The sequence below is a fragment of the Equus caballus genome, chromosome 7 (assembly GCF_041296265.1).
Source record: "Equus caballus isolate H_3958 breed thoroughbred chromosome 7, TB-T2T, whole genome shotgun sequence".
NCBI lineage: Eukaryota > Metazoa > Chordata > Mammalia > Perissodactyla > Equidae > Equus > Equus caballus.
Genome location: NC_091690.1, coordinates 71,282,935 through 71,303,286, shown reverse-complemented (window position 1 = coordinate 71,303,286; position 20,352 = coordinate 71,282,935). Strand labels below are relative to the sequence as shown.

At 52.9% G+C, this 20,352-nt stretch overlaps 1 protein-coding gene across 12 annotated transcripts in view; it reads right to left on the bottom strand.

The window, feature by feature from the left end:
* Positions 1-20,352, bottom strand: part of ARRB1 (arrestin beta 1) — a 76,318-nt gene that overhangs the window by 20,713 nt on the left and 35,253 nt on the right. For 4 of the 12 annotated variants that reach the window (XM_023645714.2, XM_070273287.1, XM_023645711.2 and 1 more), the window contains exons 2-5: positions 6,584-6,614; positions 4,677-4,737; positions 1,539-1,583; positions 530-726 (exon numbers count right to left, since the gene is read on the bottom strand). In XM_023645714.2, the coding sequence (XP_023501482.1) occupies positions 530-726; positions 1,539-1,583; positions 4,677-4,737; positions 6,584-6,614 (334 nt within the window). Of the gene's footprint in view, positions 1-378; positions 727-1,538; positions 1,584-4,676; positions 4,738-6,583; positions 6,615-9,530; positions 10,434-19,865; positions 20,305-20,352 lie in introns of those variants that run through there. The other 8 variants (XM_070273289.1, XM_070273292.1, XM_014741798.3 and 5 more) reach the window with 8 other exon arrangements.

Genomic DNA, 20,352 nt, shown 5'->3' with positions numbered 1-20,352 from the left:
TGACTCCTGACCTCCAGAAATTTAAGATAATCAATCTGTGTTTTAATGGGCCAGTTTCACAACCATCAGGTTGGTGGGGGTTTGTTACAGCGGCTGCGGGAAACCGACACGTCCACAGTGGAGAGGACGCCTCTGGCTCCTCGGTCCTCTAACCTGAGCCCACAGCAAGGGGATTTCACTCAATCACAGAATCAGAGTCTGAAAACGGGAAACATTTAAATCCAGAATCTTGGAGTCTGGGAATGGAAAGGTGGCAGCATAGGGACATCGCCCCCCAAGGCCCCTGTCTCCCACCAATGACCTCGACTCAGGATGGCCGAGTAGCCCAGAGGTAAGGAAGGGTGACGCCCCAGCAGTGGCCAGAGAAGAGACACTTACCAGGTGGCCTAAGGGACAGTGCCCCCGTCCCAAGGTGCCCTGGGAAATGGGGTGATGGGGAGCTGCTGCCCCAGCTGCCCCCATGCGCCCGCCCGGGGCCTCCTAGAGGTGGCGCTCTGGAATGGGGCCCCAGGGGCTGGCGGTCCCTGACCTCAAAGGTGAAGGGGTAGGCGTGCTCGCCCAGCTTCTTGATGAGGCGCTCCTGCAGCCGCGTCAGGGGCTTCTTGTCCTCGGGGGCTGGCGGGAACGACTGCACGTTGGCCACAAATAGGTCCTTGCGAAAGGTCAGGCCCAGGACGTCCAGGTCCTCCCGGCCATAGCGGAAGGCGCAGGTCAGTGTCACGTAGACTGTGGGGGCAGGGCGCACTGAGAAGGGGCCTGGGAGGGCACATCGAGCCCCCCAGAGTGCCAGCTGCAGCCCTGGGACCAGACCAACCGGAGGCCATGGGTCTGTCCCAAAGCTCCTGAGGGGAGGGAGGCCCTGCCCTTGGGATGGTGGCATTGGGTACCTGGAAGAGCCACCCACACCTGGTCCCTGGGAGAAGGGGAGGGCTGACAGCGGGGTCAGTTCTGTCCTTCTCCACCCCCCACCCCAGCCCAGGAGGTGGGTGGAGGGAGGGGCACAGACGACGGTCTGAGAGGTTGGTGGGGCTGAATAGGCTGGCAGGACTGAGGGTGGGGCCTGGGGAAGGAGCACAGTTGCAGAGGGAGCAGAGGGAGGGGGAACAAGTGCTGCGTGGTGTCCAGAAGGCATGGGGTCTTCTCCCAGCCCAACCCCCACCTCCTGTCATCGTGCGGACCTTGGGCAATCCTTTACCTCCCTGGAAATCAATTTCCTCTCCTGTAAAACGAGACCCTAACTCCTGCCCCATTCACATCCCCAGCCTTGGCCTAGTCATGGTACAGTGTTGTGAAAGTGCTCAGGGCATTGCCAGGTTCTCCCAAAGGGGGCAAGGGCAGGGCTGCCCCAGGCCAGGGTAGGCCAGGGCGCCTGCTCTGATGTTCCTGGGAGCTGTCAAGGGGAGAACTGGTGGGCATGGGCAGGGAGAGGCAATAAGATTAGCCGATGTCCTGCCTGGGAGTCAGGGAGGCCCTGGGCTGGAGGTCGGGGAGGGAAGAGGAGGCCCCTTAACTAGCTGCCGGTGGGGCCACAGCCTCACCTCTCCTCTCCTTGAGATACTCAGGATCCAGCAGGACCACGCCATCTGGAGGAAGGACAGAGAGTGAGCAGACCATCCCAACCTGACTCTCAAACTCCTGGGGCCCAAACACCAAGCCAAACCCAAAGCAAGCCATCTATCTGTCCAAAAGCATCGCGAGAAAGGGGACAGTCAGCACCCAGGAGATGACACCGCCCTGCCCCACCACCTCCCCCAGTTTGGCCTTGCCGACCCAGCTGGTGACTTTGGGGAGGTTACTTAACTTCTCTGTTTCTTCATCTGTTAGTAAAAATAATAACATGGATCCAAAACCCCTACGATCAGGTAGACTTTGGAATTTAGAAGTTTTGAAATGTAGAAAGGCCATATGGTACATCTTCCACATAACCTGTACCACCCTCTGCAGGATCGGGGCCACACCCCAGGATGAGACCCATTAACGCCTCTGTGGGAAAATGCGAACATTCTCACCAAGAGGCCAAATAAGGCAGAATGAGCCTCCTTTGGGTTCAGCTCAGGTTTTGCTACTAAATAAATTCCGAGTCACACTGAGGACAATTTTAGGCTTTCAGACCCTTTTGGATTTGAGATTTGCAGATCAGGGGTTGTGACCCTGTAGTACCTCCCTCACAGGCCCTGTGAGGACTCAATGAGTTAATGGGTGTAAAGCCTTAGACGGTGCCTGGACGTGCAACACCACGGAGGACGTCCCAAGGCCTGGCCTTGGGAGTGCGGAGTCCAGTCGGACACAAAGGACCCAGAACCTAAGAGGCTAGAAACTGACTCAGGGCTCACCTCCTTGCTGACATCACCGTCTAACCCACTGCCACCCCCACTCCACACTGCCCCCCAGAGCCGACCCCTCAGGGAATCTGAGAGGCCACGTCTGGAGGTGAGTGCCCAGGGGACACCTGGTCCATCTCAGTCCTGGGCAGGTCCAGGGGACAGCTGGTCAGGGGAGTGCCCACCTGTCACCAGAGCCTGCCATGCATCGTCCCTCCTTTTACTGTGGGTGTTTCCACTGTGCCAGACACCAGGGCTCTGTGGAATATCAGTGGGGGTGCCCCAGAGAGCCCTCTCCCAACCAGGGGTATCAGGCAGGGCTCCCCAGGGAAGCGAAGCTGAAGCCAGGTCTTAAAGGGCAAGTACAGGTCACCAATTACATGACCAAGGGGCAGCGCTAGGCAGCAGTGGGAGAAGCAAGGCTCTGAGGCTTGGGGGAGCAGATCCCAGAGGCCAGTGGAGGAAGGAGAGCCAGGCCAGACCTTAAGTGTCCAGTCTGTGAGGCCAGGGGGCTTGGACTTGCCCCTGAGTTTGAAGCGGAACCATGGGGCATAGTTAAGCATTGAGAAGATATAATCTACTCAGTGTCGTGATGGAAATGTATTTCTCACTGTGAGTCATTTGATTAACTCCGGACCGTGCCCCAGAGCTCTCTGGGATCCACAGGGCCCAGTACGAAGCAGGTGCTTGGTAAACCCTCGCTGTACAGCTCTCAGGGTGCCTGCGTGAGGCTGGGGAGCCGGCTCCCTCCTGCTCCCGCCCCTCCCCCAGCCTCTGTGCCACCTCTGCCGTCCTTAATAGGTTTGGACCACCCTGGCCTCAGACGGCCCACTGGAAACTGCACCACAAAGTAGACCACAGGCGAACCCCGGGATGCTTGCTCACCACCTCCAAGGGGACAGCTCGGGGAGGAGACGCAAATGGCAGAAGGGACACTGAGCTCAGAGAACAGCAAGCAGTGTCCCAGACAGGGCAGGGGAGGAAGAGTAGGGTCGTCCTGCTCTGGGGCAGGAAGGGAGGGGCCTGGCGGGGCGCTGGCCTCTCTGCAGCCTCCAGGCTGCTCTTGCCCCACCCACCCACACAGGGACCACAGGGACTCCCCACCCCACAGGAACCGTAGGGACTCCCCAGGTCTCCTGCCCCAACGTTGCAAAGGTCTTCCTCCCAGCAAGCTGAAACCCGCCACTGTGCTCTCTCTGCTCATGCTGGGGTTCTGGAGCCACACGTCACTCCTGCCCTCCTGGGCCAGCCCCAGTGGTGTGAAGGCAGGGGCCACTTTTCCCATGATTCTTCCCAAGCGACCCATCCTGACTCCTTCACCTGGACTGGCCTCATGCAGTTTCCAGTGCCCATCCTCCCAACCTGTCACCTTCTTTGTCCATGTCCCTCTTTAAAAGATCATTTGACCTCTCTGGGTCTCACTGTCCCCGCACGTAAAATAGGGGTGATGCTGGGCCTCTCTCCCCCCACAGCTGTGGGAAGAGGCAGTGGATTGAGGCTCTTCTAGTGGAGCTCTGGTTCTTAGACTCCTAACCAAGGGTGGCTATGTCCCCCAGGGGGCACAATCTGAAAACATTTCTGATTGTCATATTGAGAGGGGGGGTGCTCCTGGGATCTAACGGACAGAGGCCAAGGATGCTGTTAAACATCCTACAACGCACAGGACAGCCCCCACCAACAAAGGACTATCCAACCCAAAGTGTCACGAGAGCTGAGGCTGAGAACCCTGAACTAGAATAAGACCTTGGCAGGTGCCTCAGCCACAGCCCAGCCTTTGGCAAGAGCCCCACATCAGTGAGGACAGCCTCCGTTTCACAAGTCCTAAGGTTTTCCTTCCACCCCCCACCCTTTGCCAAGAGGCAGCAGGACAAAGGTTCTGTGGCCAGGATTCCCAGATTTGAATCCAGGCTCCTCGGCCTACTAGCTTTGTGACCTGGAGCAAGTTACTTAGGCTCTCTGGGCCTCCTTTGTCTCATCTGCAAAGCAGAGATAATAATAGTAGCGGTGCCTGGTACCTAATCAGCCTTACAGGAAGTGGTGGCTGCTGTCGTCGTCGTCGTCGTCGTCGTCGTCGTCGTCGTCCTCATCCTCCTTATTCACACCAGGACACCTTCCCCGCTGCTCACCTCCCTCCTTCCCACAGTCCCCTCTCACAGGCCCTCAGGTGAAGGGGAGAACAGCTGCTCGGGAAGAGTTTGCTGACCAAAGCAGGAAGACACTCATGCCCCATTCTTGGCACCAGGCTCCTCTGGAGACCTGACGACCGTTCCTGGGAGCTTCAACACCCCCTTCTCTGGATCAGGCCTGGCCAGCCTGCCTCCCCGCTGGCCTTCCTCCCTGGCCTCAGGGACTCACCCACAGGGTCCACGAGGTCGATGTGGTCCACAAAGTCCCGCTTTCCCAGATAGACGGTGAGCTGGGGAGGAGAGGCACGGGGGACATTAGCAGCTGTGGGCCTGGAGGACACATCCCTGAAAAGGTGCAGGCCCCTGGCCTGGAGGACACCCTGGGAGCTGTCCCTGAACTCCTAGACCCATCCCCAACCCTCATCGAAATCGTAACAGGACTTGGACCCGAGCCCCAGCCTTAATAGTAAGAATAACAAACCCTGCACAATTTTGAAAGCACCTGTTCATCCCAAACCCCTATGAAGAAGTTGTTATTGTTCCCATTTTACAGATGAGGACACCGAGGCCTGGAGAGAGCGCACCACTGAGGGTGGAGCAGCAGCAGGAAAGCCTGGGTGCATCTCCAGGAGAAACCCAGAGCAGGGCCAGAGGCGCCAAGGGTCATGGTGCTCTGGGCACGGAGCTCTGTCTCTCTGATGCTCCTCGTCCCTGTGCAGGCTGGCAGGGACCCACTCAGAACAGGAGCTGTTTTCTGAGGCAGTGAGGAACTGGGAGCCAGCGCCCCACTCAATAGCCAGTATTCAGGGAAGAACCCTGAGCCAGAATCCAGTGTCGCCCAAGATGCTTCCTGCTCCTCCACAATTCCTAAATCTGGATGATCTCCCTCCCTCATAGTCCTCAATCCACCCCCTCCTCTCCTTCCCCACAGCCACTCTCGCCTGGACTGCACACCAGCACCCCACGATCTGCTGTCTGCAGCCTCACGCCCTCCCTGCCTTTCTCCCCTCCTTAGCCACACTGGTCATCCTAAAATGCAAATCTAATGATGCTGCTCTGGTCTGAAAACCCTTTAATGGTTCCTCGGTGCCCAGAGGTAAGATGACAAATGGGTTTCATTCCAAATGCCAACGCTGATCAATTGGTAGGTGCTGCCTGGGGCTCCGGGCTGAGAAGGAATCTAGGATGGGTCCTGGCTCAGCAGGAAAGCATGTACTGTGATTGGTGATGTCTGCTGTGGGTGCAGAAGGGAGACGTGGGAGCACACGTGGTGCTATGTGCCAGCCCAGGCCAGGAGTCCAAGCTCCTATGCCTGGACACGAGACACCACAGGACCGAGCCCTGCAACCTCCTCCCTCAGCCCCTACCCCCTCTGCCTCCCTCTTGGCACTCAGATGCAACTGCTGCCATTCCCCCACACTCCCTGTGATTTATGTTCATGCCTAGAATGCCCCTTTCACCCTGCCTTGCCTGGAAATGCATCCCTCCTAGGGGAAGCCATCCCTGACCACCCAGGCTGGGTCCCGCAGCCCTGGGCATCCGTTTATCTCACACCTGCCCCTTTACGTTGAAATGACCCAGTTCTGCATCTGCCTCGCCCTCAGCTGTGAGCGGCACGGGCCGTGCCTTATTCATCTCAGTACACCGCATCGCAGTCACCAGCAGCTCCACCCGGACCTGACATGGAATGATGTCAGTAATATCTATTTGCTAAGCTGAAAGGAAGCAGGATGGAGCCTGGGGCCTGTGGAAAGAAAGCAAGCAGCACAGGCCCTGGGAGCTGCCCTGGATAACCAGGTGCTGCCAGGCTTCACTAGAGGCTGCAGGGGTCTCTCCCACCAGGGAATTGGTCCCCTGAGGGCCCTGGCACTTACTCTAATTATAGTCCTCACACTGAAGTCTCTGCATGAGAGGCCGCATCTCCCCACACCAGAGCAGGGGCTCCCTAAAGTCCAGGGGAGTCGTACCACCCCCCTCAGACAGAAAGTTTCCTGAGAGGCCCCTCCCCTGTGGTCAAGAGCTGGGTCTCCCTGCAGATGGGGCTGTGCGGGGTCCTGCAAGGTCAGGAGAGACGCCCAAGAAAGGACAAGAGTCTGGGGTCAAGGAGGAGCTGGGGTGCGGCTGCTAGAAACTCACCTTTCCATTGGGGCTCGCCTTCTTGAACACCCTGCGGAGAGAAAAATGGAGGCTGGGTTAGCACATCCCGCCCAGGGGAAGGCTCGGGCAGGGCACCCCTCAGCAGGACCGAGGACAAGGGCCCAGAGTGACTTTCAGGCGCCGACCAAGTGTTGAGAGCAGCAACAGCGCCAGCATAATCAGATCTCAGCATCTCCAGCGCTGCCCCGACCCAAGCCACACTGCCGCCCTTACAGCTGTCCCGGGTTCCGGCCACGGTCCCTCAGTGCGCTGTTCCCACCGCAGGTGCAGGGATGTGTCAGGATGTCAGTCAGACTGTGCCACTCAAAGTCCTCCCGGCTCATGCAGAGGAATGCAGAGGAAAAGCCTGGGGTGCCCGTAAGGTCTGCGCAGTCGCCCTGCCTCCTTTCCCTCCCGCACCCCCTCCCGCTATTCTCCCTCACTCCTCCAGCCACGGGGCCGCCTGCCCTTCCTCCAACACACCAGGGCGGTTCCTGCCTCAGGGGCCTTGCTGGAGCAGTCCCCCCGGCACAGATCTGCTCGCCAGCCCCCGACCCGTGTGCCCACCCCGCACCCCCATGTGTGCCCTCACTCTAGTTTTCCTTTTTCCACAGCACTCCCACTGTCTAACCTACTACTTAAGGGACTTGCTGGCCACAGTGACGCCTGTCCACTCTGCTAGAGTGTCCGCTCTGGGGGTGGGGATCCTTGTCTCTTGCATTCACTGCTGTGTCTTAAGCCCTAGCAGGTGCACCTAGTAGAGGTTTGGCAAATATGTGTTAATGAATGGCAGGGACAAGCATTCCCCAAACATCAGTTGAGTGAGTGAACGAATGAATGAGTTAAGGAATCAATGGAGAAACTGAGGCTCAGGAAAGGGCAGGGATTGCCCACGGCCACAGCAGAGCACTGGACACCGGGTCAGGCAGAGGTGCGGTCCCCACTCCCACAAAGGGCTCCCCGCCTTCCAGGGCACACTGCCGTCTCCTCCAGCTCCCCTGCTGTCTCCCCCAGCTGGGAGCCTGAGACCCCCTCAGCTATCCCCCATCATCTAGCCCCCGAATCACTCAGAGAAATGTTGGGAGGGAGAGAAGAAAAGTGACAGACAGACACAGAGACCCAGAGGATAAGAGAAGGTGTTAGAGGAGGGAGGGGAGGGAGAGGACAGAGATGCAGGCCGCGGAGGTGTGACAACAAAAGATGGAATGAGAGATGAAAAGACAAATGAACAAAAAACAGAGAGGGCGAGAGTGATGGAGCAGATGCAGAGCGATGGAGCAGGCTCACACGCAGCTGAGAGGAAAGCACACTGCCCAAATCCTTCCTGGGAGCAGGAGGTCCAGCAGGCGTCCAGGGCAAGGCACGGGGAGGCCCACAGCATCACGGAGACAGTCGCTCCTCCAAGAAGGGGAGTCGGTGGTGGCTCTGTGCTGTCTCCATGGCCCCTCACCTACCCCCTTACTTCTGGGGCCCAATGGACCACTGATGGGTCTGAGCTTGGCTGGCAAAGAAGGGCCTGGCACTTCCCTCCCCCACCTCCCCTAGCAGTTCTGGGCTTTTCTCCTCCTCATAAATATTTATCAGTATTTGCAGTGTGAAGATGCCACAGTCGACTAGGGTGTAATCATTGCTAAAGTGAGAAAAAATACAGATCACACGGTTTGCACCAGCAGCTCTCTAGCTGGGGCTGGCCCTGCAGAGGAGACCAGAGAAGTGGCACAGACCACAGGGACCCTGCCTGCCTCCAGAAGCCTCAGTCTACCCCTCAAGAGCCCCGGGTCTAAGGAAGAGAGGGCACAAATGCCTGAGGCCACAAATAACTGAGTCAGGGAAAACCATTCCAGTGACCCCTGAGAGGGACACAGGAGGGGGCAGGGCCAGGCTGGGAGGAGTGATAATAAAGGAGGCAGGGTGAGGGGTGAGAAGGAACTAGCGCTTGCTGAGTGCCTAACTAATGACGTCTCATAACAGCCTGTGAAATGGGCATTATAACCCCTACTTTATAGATACCTAACTTGAGCTTCAGAGAGATGTAATAATTTGCCCAGGAACACACAGCAAGCAGAGGCTAAGTCAGGATTCAGATCCAATTATCTCTGCCTGCCTCTAGAGGCCGAGTGCTTTATATCAGATCCTGCTGCTTTCCCAAAGCAGGTGTTTTTATCAACATCTGGAATAACAGAAAAGAGGGGAAATGAGGACAAGAGAGGGGAGGGGAAGAGGAAGAAATGAAACGGCGAGTAAGGGGTGAGAAGGAGAGGAGGGTGATGGGGCAGGAAGCGTGGCCAGCAGTGGGGAGTGTCCTGTCGCTAACTCGGCCAGCCCCCAGGCTACCTCCTCAGGAAGCTGGGACACTGATGGTTTCCTCCCACAACAACAGCAGCTGCCCTGTACTGAGAGCATGTTCCGCCCTAGTCATGTCTCTAAGTGTTTTTCCCAGAACACTGCTGATCCTTCGAAGCCCCATTCCAGAGATGAGGAAATTGAGACTCGGAGAAGCAAACTGTGGCTGCCTGACTCCAGAGCCCACGTCCTTCCCACTCTGTCGCACAGCCAAGCCCTCCCTAAAGAAACTCTACTGGCTTCCTGACCTCAACACTGTCATAAAAAAGGCCATGGGGGGCGGGGGGTGCTTCCAGTTCACGGGGCCCCCTACACGTGCAGCACCGCACAGACGGCTTCTGCCTGTCCACTAGGAAGAGCAAGCACAAACACGCAAGACTGTGGTCAAAGCCAACGTCCAGATTGTGGGATGGCTGGGTTTGGTTCACCCCAGAGTCCCATCTATGCCCACCAGCCTGATCCTCAGAGACCAAGGTGGGTCCCATAAGGGAAAGACCGGTGGTGTTCCAGCTGATTACGGCTCAACAGAGACAAGGAACAGAAACCAACCGGGGTTAGCTCAAGAAAAGGAGGAGTGGGTACGACAAGGAGGCAAAAATCTCACGGGAAGGACGCGCAGGCAGGACGCATGGGGGCTGGAGCCAGGAACGGGGAAGCCATCAGCCTCTCAGGTGGTTGCTCTCTCTCGCCACTTCTCCCTCTGGGGCCAAGCATCTTCCCGGCTGCACTGCTCTCTGTGCGGCTGCTCCATGGTATCTGAGGACCAACTTCTTCTGCTTACTCAGGGCTTTTCTGCTGCTCCATCATTTTGGCTTGCATGTGGCTCTCACTCCGACCTTGTTTCTACTCTGCCTCCCGCTCAGCTCCCCACTGTTAACTGGCTGAATGGCCCAATTCCAAATCCCAGGAGAGGAATTTGATTGGTCAGCTTTAGTCAGGTGTCCCACACCTGGGCCAATCAGCTGCGCCTAGCGTGTGTCATGGGGTTCATGAGGCATGAGAGGGTCTGTAGAGCAGTGTTTTTCAAACCAGGGGTCACAACCCATTAGCTGATAATGAAGTCAACTTCAAGAATTGCCACTGGCACTTGGTTGTTGTTTTAAGTGCAATAGAATAGAAGATAAAAGCATGAGGTGCAGATAGCAAGGGTACAGTAAATATTACTATATTTACCAATACTCCATTCCCCTCTAGGGCTCGACGTAAGGGTGGATCAAATTTCTCCAGTCCTATGAAGTTAGACACACCCATGTGGCTTGCTCTGGCCAATAAAATATGAGTAGAGTGCCACATGTCACTTCCAGGCAGAGGCATTTAAGGGCTGGTCCATGATTTCCCTATGCCCTTTGTGTTAGTTTTCTATGGAGGCTATAACAAAGGATCATAAACTTAGTGGCTTAAAGCAGCATAAACTTATTATCTTGCAGTTTCATAGTTCAGAAGTTCAAAATGCACCTCACCAGGTTAAAATCAAGGTGCTGGAAGGGCTACACTCCTGTCTGGAGGCTCTGGGGCAAATCTGTTTCCATGCCTTTTCCAGCTTCTAGAGGCCACCCACATTCCGTGTCTCACGGCCTCTCCCTCTGTCTTCAAAGCCAGCAACAGCAGGTTGAGTTCTTATCACATTGCATCACTCCGACCTCCTCTTCTGCCTCTCTCTTCCACTGTTAAGGAGCCCTACGGATATTCAGCTCCCTACTGTAAGATCAACGGATTAGCAACTTTGATTCCATCTGCAACTGTAACTCCCTTTTGCCATGTAATACAACATATTCAAAGTTTCCAAGGATTAGGATGTAGACGTCTTTGGGGGGCCATTCTTCTGCCCTCCACACCCTCTTTTCTCTGCCACTGACACCAGCAAAGATCTGGATGGGGAAGCCTCCACCGACCTAAATCCCAGGGCTCTCCTGCTAGATGACAGCCACGGAGCGTGAGAGAGAAAGAAAGCCCGTGAGCCACCAAGATCTGGGAGTTGTTACTTCCTGTAGCAGACCAGCTTCTCCTGCCTGATACAGTTAAGAATTACTTAGTGAAACTTTCATTTCAGATGAAGTGAGTTACAATGTAAAATGAGTGAGAAGCTGCAAACTTTTAAGTCTTTAAAACCCACCATTCTAGAGAAACATGCCTGAAACAAACATGCTGTATCAGTGTCTATGCAGCATGTTGGATCCTGTTTTCTGATTCCATTCCATCAGTGGGGTGCTGCCAGGTGGGCAGGCAAGTCAGCTCTCTATGAACCAGAATGTTGGCTTCTCCAGTGAGCCCTCCCACCTGCAGCATGGGCTACCTGTTGGTCAACTGTGATGTTAATATTTTGCTGCTCTTCTGTGAGCCACCAGTCAGTCCTCCCAGTGTCCATCTGTGCCTGTAGAGAGAGGTCTGCACCATGAGGGACCCAGAACAAAGTACCTTCCAAGACAGATTACCCAACAACCAAGAGTTTCTAATTCTGTATAGTACATCCAAACAATGGAATATTACATAGCATTGAAATTATGCTTGTATCTTTTATAACACAGGGAAATACCTATGATAGAATATTAAGCAGAATAACTCAGGAATCAAAAAAGTATATTTGAGGGGGCCAGCCCAGTGGCATAGTGGTTAAGTTCGTGTGCTCCACTTTGGTGGAGCCCAGGGTTTGTGGGTTTGGGTCCCAGGCATGGACCTACACATCTTTCATCAAGCCATGCTGTGGCAGCATCCCACATACAAAATAGAGGAAGACTGGCATGGATGTTAGCTCAGGGACAATCTTCCTCAAGCAAAAAGAGGAAGATTGGCAATAGATATTAGCTCAGGGCCAATCTTCCTCACCAAGGGAAAAAAAAATGAAAAAGGAAAAAAGGTATATTTGGCATGGACTCAACTTTACTCAATATATACTCAAAAGAAAGAATGAGAAGACTTAAGGTTAAGATGGCAATGCTCCTCAAATTGATCTACAGATTGAATGAAATTCCCATCAAAATCCCACCTGAATTTTTGCAGAAATTGACAGGCTGAGGCCATAATTCATATGGAAACACAAAGGACCCAGAATAGCCAAAACAATCTTTAAAAAAAATAGAACAAAGTTGGAGGACTCAGACTTTCTGAATTCAAAACTTACTACAAAGAAACAGTAATAAGACTGGCATGTGATACTGGCATAAAGACAGACATATAGACCAATGGAACAGAAGTGAGAGTCCAGAAATAAGCTAATATATTTATGGTCAATTGATTTTTTGACAAGGGAGCCAAGACAAGTCAATGGGGATAAAACTGTCTTTTCAACAAATGATGCTTGGATAACTGCATACCCACATGCAAAAGAATGAAGCTGGACACCCTACCTCACACCATACACAAAAATTACCTCAAAATGGATGAAAGATCTAAATGTAAGAGCTACAACTATAAAACTCTTAGAAGAAAATCTAAGTATAAATTGACATGACCTTGGATAAGGCAATGGTTTCTTAGATATGACACCAAAAGCAGAAGCAACTAAAGAAAAAAGTAGATTAGACTTCATCAAAATTAAAAACTTTGGAGCTTCAAAGGTCTCTATAAAGAAACTGAAAAAAACAACCCATGGAATGCAGAAAATATTTTCAAATCCTGTATCTGATAAGGGTCTAGTATCCAGGATATATAAAGACTCTATTATGATTCAACAATAAACAGGTAAATAATTCAATTAAAAATGGGCAATGGATTTGAATAGACATTTCTCCAAGGAAGATATACAAGTGGCCAATAAGCATAAGAAAAAATGTTCACCATCATTAGTCACTGGGGAAATGCAAAATAAAGCCACAATGAAATACTTCATACCCACTGGGATGGCTATAATCAAAAAAACCAATGACAAGTGTTGCCGAGGATGTGGAGAAACAGGAACTCTCACAGACTGCCCGTGGGAATGGAAAGCAGTGCACTCTGGGAAACAGTTTGACAGTTCCTCCAAAACACAGAGTTCACGTATGACCCAGCAATTCCATTCCCAGGTGTATATAGAGAACTGAAAACGACATCCACACAAAAACTTTACAGAACTGTCTATGGCAGCATTACTCATAACAGTCATAAAAAGTGAAAAAAACCAAATGTCCATCAACTGACGAATGTTTTTTCAAATGTGGCATATACACACAATGGAATATCATTCAGCTGTAAAAAGGGATGAAGTACTGACTCATGCTACGACATGGATGAACCTTGAAAACATTATGCGAAGTCAAAGAAGCCAGACACAAAAGACCATACGTTGTTTGATTCCATTTATGTGAAACGTCCAGAACAGGCAAATCCATAGAGACAGAAAGTCACTCAGTGGTCATCGGGGCCTGGTGGGAGGTGGAAATAGGAAGTGATTGATGATGGGTAGGGGGTTCTTTTTTGGGTGATGAAAACATTCTGGAATTAGGTAGTGGTGATGGTTATACAACCGTGTGAATAGGCTAAAAACCACTGAATTTTACACTAAAACTGTGAACATTATGGTATGTAAATTATATCTCAATTTTTAAAAATAAACTAAAAACAAACCGAAAAAAATGAAGGAATGAAGTGCGCCCAAATGTTAACAGGGGTTGAGGGAGACTCCATCCACCCACCCACTCACTTCTTTAGAGCTCTTATCTTTCCACTTTGTACAATGAGCACAAATTACTTTATAAAGATGTCAGGGCTTCCCTAACAAGACATAGGAAAAGAGGGTCTGGAAAAAATATTGTAAGTGAAGCATAGAAAATATAGACCCTATGACTCTGGATCCTTTGACATTAGAGTCTCTGGGTGTGCGATTTACAATCCGGAGCCCACGGCTCTGAGATTCCCCAGATCCCTCCCCAGGCCTGCCGTGTCAGCTGCTAGAGCTGCTGTGCTGCGTCTTCTGCTCAGCTATCTCCTCCTCCAGGGAGCCCTCCCTGACTCCCCCTAAGTCTGGATTAGATGCCCTCCAACTCCCACACCCAGCGTGTCCCCAGTCACAGCATTTAGCGCACTTTGTGATCGCCTGTTTACTCAACCTCTGCTTCACTTATGTAACTTAAATGAGAGTGGAGATGTTGTTTGTGTTCTGGACACCGGATCCCTGGGCAAAGCCTGGTGCCTGGGCCATAGCAGGTGCTCAATAAATAAATACAGGTGGAATGTGGTTGAATGACGCCCTGAGAGACAATTAGTCAAGAGTGAGGATGGATGAAGTTTAAAAACATGGTGGTGACGATCCCTTTCTCTGGGAGAGTGGACTCCAGGGACTTCTTCCAGACAGACTTCTCTTTGGCTGTCAGGATCCATGGGCAATGGGCTGGAAAATACTTCAGAGGGACAGGGTCCCAGGCACCATCAGGTCGAGCCAGGAAGACAACTGATACATCCAAAGCTCAGCTCTGACCAACAACCCTCCCATTCATCCTTCCCTCACCCACTATACAGTCTCAGCCCCACCACCGCCAGGCTCTGGGGGCGCTAAGATGAACTCATGGTCCCTGCTGACCAAAGACTGTGGTACAGCTGCGTTAGAGAAACCCACCCAGCACAACGGCCGCCGTGCATTGAGCTCTCCCTTCGAGCCAGGTGCCCAGCGCTTCACACACATTCTATTCCATCTAAATATTCCCATTCTTCAGAGGAGGAACCTGAGACTCAGAGACCCTGAATAACTTACCCAAAGTCACAAAGCCAGTATCAGAAAACTCATACAGGAGAGAAACTCCACAAATGGACCACCTATGGGAAATCATTTAGACAAAACACGTCATACCCAACAACAGAAAACTCATGCCAGAGACAGTATCCATGACAGCGGAGTCACTACCAGTGAACTGAGAGAGCGCTGGTAACCATTACTTCGTGTGCATCAGAAAATTCACATTACAAAAAAATGCTGTGAATACAGTGAAGGTGGGAAGTTCTTCAGATGTCTATCTCAGTCACATCAGAAAACTCATCCAGGAGAGGAACCAGGTGCCAGTCACTGCTCTAAGTGTGTCATAAATATCAACTCATTTGCTCCTCCGACAACATAAACAGAGGTACTACTATCACCCCCACTTTACGGATGAGGATACCGAAGCACAGAGAGTCTAAGTAATTTGCCCAAGGTCACACAGCTAGCAAGGGGCAGAGCTAGAGTCTGGAGCCCAGGCAGTGTGGCTCCAGAGATCACACTTCTAACTACTCACAATTCTACCTTATAGGTGGGATTGTGTGGTTCCGTCTGGGGAGTCAGGAAAGGCTTCAAGGGAAGAGGTAGCGATAGGGGATCTTGAAGAACACACTGAGACACAGAAAAGGTGACAGCACTGTAGATGGAGGCCTGGAGAAGGCGACTGAGTCCACTGGGTGCTTGGGAAATAGTGGGCAGCCTGGGGTGGCTGGAGTGTGTCCCGAGTGCCTGGGAGGAGCACCAGGGAACGGAGGCACCAGAGAAGGGTCCGCTCACTGCCCCAACAGTCACCGAGCACCTCCACGTGAAGACCTGGGCCGGGTCTGAAGGGTCTTGGAGCCCAGGCTGGGGAAGTCAGACTGGATCCAGAAGACAATGGGAGCCATGCACTCTTAGAGGGAAGGAGAATGACCGGCCAGGGCTGTATTTTGGACACAGAGATGCCCGTAACCTTGTAATTTTCCCCCACCCCTGCCCTGACAGCAGTCATGGCTCAGCTGGGCAGGGTGGGGACCAGACAAGGGGGCAGTCACTCTCGGCACAGCCGCCCTACATTCTGACCCACTTTCCTGGGCGTGAGAACAGCCATCAGGGAGCAGGGAGGCGTGAGGAGCAGGTGGCGGTGGCAGCAAAGAGGTTTCTAGGGCCCTTGTCACACTGCCGGGTAGCAGAGTTATTTGTGTCCAGGCTTGTCTGCGCTGCCAGAACTGCACAGTGCTGCCTGTGTCAGATGCCGCCTGCCTGTTTACCCAGCATCAGCGCACCTGCCTCTCAGGTCAGCTCGGGAGCATGGAGGAGGCAAGAAGACAGGAAGCGCCACCCCTGTTTCACAGATCTGGGGAGCCTGAGGGGTCACAGTGCAGCTTGCTTTACTTCCAGAGGGAGAAATCACAGGCCAGGGGAGAGAAGAGTCTTGCCCAGGGCCGGGAAACACAGGCCCAGAGACACACGCTCGTGTGCCCAGCGTCGGCCGGGGAGGAGAGCCCCAGGCTTCTGGTGCCCCTGTCGCATCCCTGCTCAAGACCCGGCGTGGCTCCCTTGGGCCTCCGCAAGGCTCGCTGGGCACGGGGTGGCGTCCAGCAGGCCTGAGGGGCCGGGGTGGTGGATGAGGGGTCTGGTTTCTAGGCAGCCAGCAATTCCTCCAGCCTCCTGCCAGGAGTTCACGTGTTCACTTTTCTGGCCAGCATCCATGTTTGTGAAGATTTCCGAGGCGGGGGACGGGAGGGGGTGGACAAGACGGGACACACAGAGTGAGGAAGAAGGGGAGACACCAGGTGGCCATGGACAGAGGGGAGAGTTTCTTAAAGGCGCATGGCCCATTTTCTGGTAACCCATGAAACTGGAGATCTGAAAATCAAATAATTTTGATTTTAAAATGAAATAAAAATTTCACCCAGCAGGCTGGCAGCTGGCTTCCAAAGAGCCCACAGACCACAGCTGAACACTCCCCAGCCTTCCCGGGGGTCAGGAGGCGGGAAGGGAAGGGTGCCAGCAGAGGAAGCAGTGCACACGCTGAAAACAAGAGTCCTGTGTGACCTCGGGCGGGTTTCATATCCTCTCTGAGCCATACTCTCCCCGCTCTGGAAAATGGGCGTGATATCTACCCCCTAGGGAAAGGTATACATAAAGCCTTGGCACCCAGCAGGGAATGATAAAGGGGAGCTGACACCGTTGGTACTATAATTATTATTTTTATTACCATCATTCCCCTGGCCAACACTCTGCCCTCCCCTCAGTGCCCAGGGAGAGATCTTGCCAAATGTCCCTCAGGTGAGAAGGCCTTTGGGGTGGGATGAGATGGTTATGTTACCCTAGCTGGAGACACGGAGGATTTTTTAGTTGTCTATCTCCTTCCCAGTCTTGGATGGAAAATAACAGTTTATGATATTCTCTTCCCAGTTTACACCCTCACATTCCAGAAATCTCCAGGGACATGCCCGGCTATTCCCTCCTTCTGTACTAGTCTTTCCATCAGTTCTCCCAACTGCAATCCTTCCCATCCTTTCCAGTGTCACTTCCTCCTAGAAGCCCTCCCTGACTGCTTCAGCTTAAAGTGCCCCGACCCTCTGATCTCCGGTGGGGGTTCTCTGCCTCCTCCTCCCTCCTTCCTTCCCTTCTTTCCCCTCTCCATCCATCTTTCCTACTTCTCTCCTTTCTTTTCTTGCCTTTATGTCTGCAATCTCTGGGCCTGGCACTGTTCTTACTTCCAGGAGAAACAGGCCCCTGTGCCTGTTCCCAGGACACCTACACTCTGGAGCAGGAGACAGATGTTCCATGAATAAACAACGCCCCCCACCCCAAGCACAGCTGGAGGGCAGAATGAGACGACGTACGATGTGTCCAGCGTGTCCACACAGGGCCTGCACATCTCTACTCACGGCCATGAAACTGACACCTGACAAACCAGAGAGCAGGAACCACGTCTTCCTTCCCTCATTCATTTTCCTGGGTACACAGTTGGTGTTTAATACACATTTTCAATGAATGAATAAACGAGAGCCAAACTCTTAGCTCAAACCGGGGAAAAACAGGGCCCGGGCCAAGTGCTGGTGAATCAGAGGCGGGCAGCCTGGCCACCAGGATGAGACAGGGCGTGTGCGGCCTCAGCAGGAGCCTGTTACACACAGGGCGGCCCCAGACACACAGCAGTCCATGACTGTCCCAGCAGGAAGCCTTTATTTAAAGTTTTATTTGTTTGGGGTGGTTTTGTTTGTTTGTTTTTGCCAATTTGAACATACAAACATTTAGGGAAATGGAATAACATATTAGATTAAAATGAGATATTAATTCAGAAACATTACTTTTTTCCCCATCTCATATTTCATGAAACATCAGAACAGATCAGTTTGGTGGCACATCTCCAACTCGGTGTCAACCACTCTGGGCGTCAGTCAGGGGCTGAGAGCCCTCTGTGGTCAGGGGCTCTGTCTGCACTGAAACCTAGGGCCTAAGGCAGCACTTTCCTGAGAAAGAATTTTGGGGAGAAGAAGCCATTCCTTATATGCAGCCAGAGGCGGTGCCCATGACGTGCTGGCGCTAGCTCATACAGGCTTATGAGAGCCGACTGTCACATCTGTAGGAATTTTGTGAGCTGGTTGTTAAACACAGCCATTGCCAATGGCTGTCTACTGGGGGTGACTTTATGCCCCAGGGGACACTGGCAACATCTGGGGACATTTTGGGTGGTCACAACTTAAGCGAGGGATGCTACTGGCGTCTAGAGGGTAAAGGTCAGGCATGCCACCTGCATAATGACAGGTCAGCCCCTCCCCACCCCGCCCCCAGTAAAGACTCTTGAGCCCAAATGTTCACAGTGCTGATGGTGAGAAATCCTGACATAAACTGATATTTAAATAAATTATATTAAGAACAAAGGGAATATATACTCAAAAACAATCACTTAGTATTGTCTCACTAAATTTCACTATAATGCTCTTGAGGGTATTTTTGTCTCCTAGATGTGGAAGGTGGGAATGCTATATGATGGCATCCTACTGTGCATCTCTTCCCAACTCCGTGTTCAATGACATCACGTCAGTAGTGTGAAACCCGTGGCTGGAGAATTTACACGACAGAAATTAGCAAATGCGACAACCCCACTCCCTTATTCTCGGGGCAGCCACTTGTTACCAGTGCTCCATTGGGTGTAACCCGAAGTAGAGAAGGGAAGTTCACGAGGCTGGTGGATGCTTCCAAGTTTCCAGCCCAGGCAGATGGCTAGCACCAGCCGACGGTATGCAGTATGGAACAAGGATCTGAATGTGGCCACAAACTCTATGCACCATGCACACCATACCCACGATACACATATGCACACGCACACACACCACTCACACATACCTACAGAGACCACACACAGAAACACACCACATACCACACACAGCACACACACATTGTGCACACTTGCCACATACATCTACACCACACACATACCATATATGCTTCACACGTCACACCACATGTACACCACACACACACACTTATACACACCATACACACAGATATAAGCACACCCCACATACACACCTGCATCACACCCCCCAACACACAGCTCACATACAACCCCACACACACACCATACACACAGCACATAAACACACAGGAAAGCACCCTCTAGCCTGCAGAGGACTAACTTCAATAATGAGAACAGTAAAAGAATACCAGCCTGGCTGACCACATTCTCAGATGTCAGCACCTTTACCTTTCTCCCTCCCCATCCTCTGCGGCCCCCCCTTTCCCACACACCCCACACCCAGCCTGTTAAGGTGAAGGTCTTGACACCCTCCAGGAGCACCATCCAGTGACCCCATCTCAGTGCCCATTCCTCTTGGCCACTGTGGCCCTGGCCAAGTGGTCCCCCATCCCTCCTCTGTGCGCAGCTCTCTGCTGGCCGTAGCCTCCAGGGTCTGGCCTCCACCCTTCCCAGAGCCCATGACAAGCAGCTCCCTGGGTGACTCCACCTGCCTGGCCACTTGGCTGCAGCCAGATGCTGGAAAGTCCAAACCCCCATCTCCAGCCAGACTCTCTCTGACCTCACACCTACCAGCCCTGGGACGTCTCTACTCGATGTCCCCAGACTCCTCAGACAAGTCCCAAACAGACTTCCTGTCTGCCCACACCTGTTCCTGGCCTATGCTCTCTGTCCTTGCCCACCCAGAGGTTGGCACACAGGAAGTGCTCAGAGCCCATCCCATGGATGAAGGAATAAATTCTGTAAATCCTAGAAAGAGAGGAAAAAACAAACTTCCTTCTAAGGCAGATAGGAAGTCTTACCCCATTTTACAGATGACAGCCCTGAGTTTCGGTGAAGTTAAGGGACCGGCGCAGGAGCAGCAGCTGTGGCAGGGGGCTGCGTGGGGTGGAGGGAAGCCGTGTGAGACCCAGAGCAGCTGCCAGCCCAGGGCAGGCCCTGTAGGCTTGGCTCTCCCCAGCCCCAAGTGAGGGGTTAGTTACAAAGAAAAGGAAAAGGCGTTCCTGATACGTGTCCTGTTTCCTCTCCTCCTCTGGGCTGCTCAGGCCTTGGAGAGCGGATGTCTCTGGGCTGGCAACATTCGACCTGTGCACAGACAGGCGGAGGCTGAGGGTCTCCTGTGGCCCTTTGCAGCCCAGTAGGCTGGCCTGGACAGAGGAGCAAAATCTGCCACCCAAAAATGTCTCTTTGGCACCGGGAAGTTTTGGTTTTTACCTCTCCCTCAACTGCCTGAAAGCATTCAGATAAAAGCCGTTTAGGAAGAAGCGCTATCACCAGAGGTGTCTACAG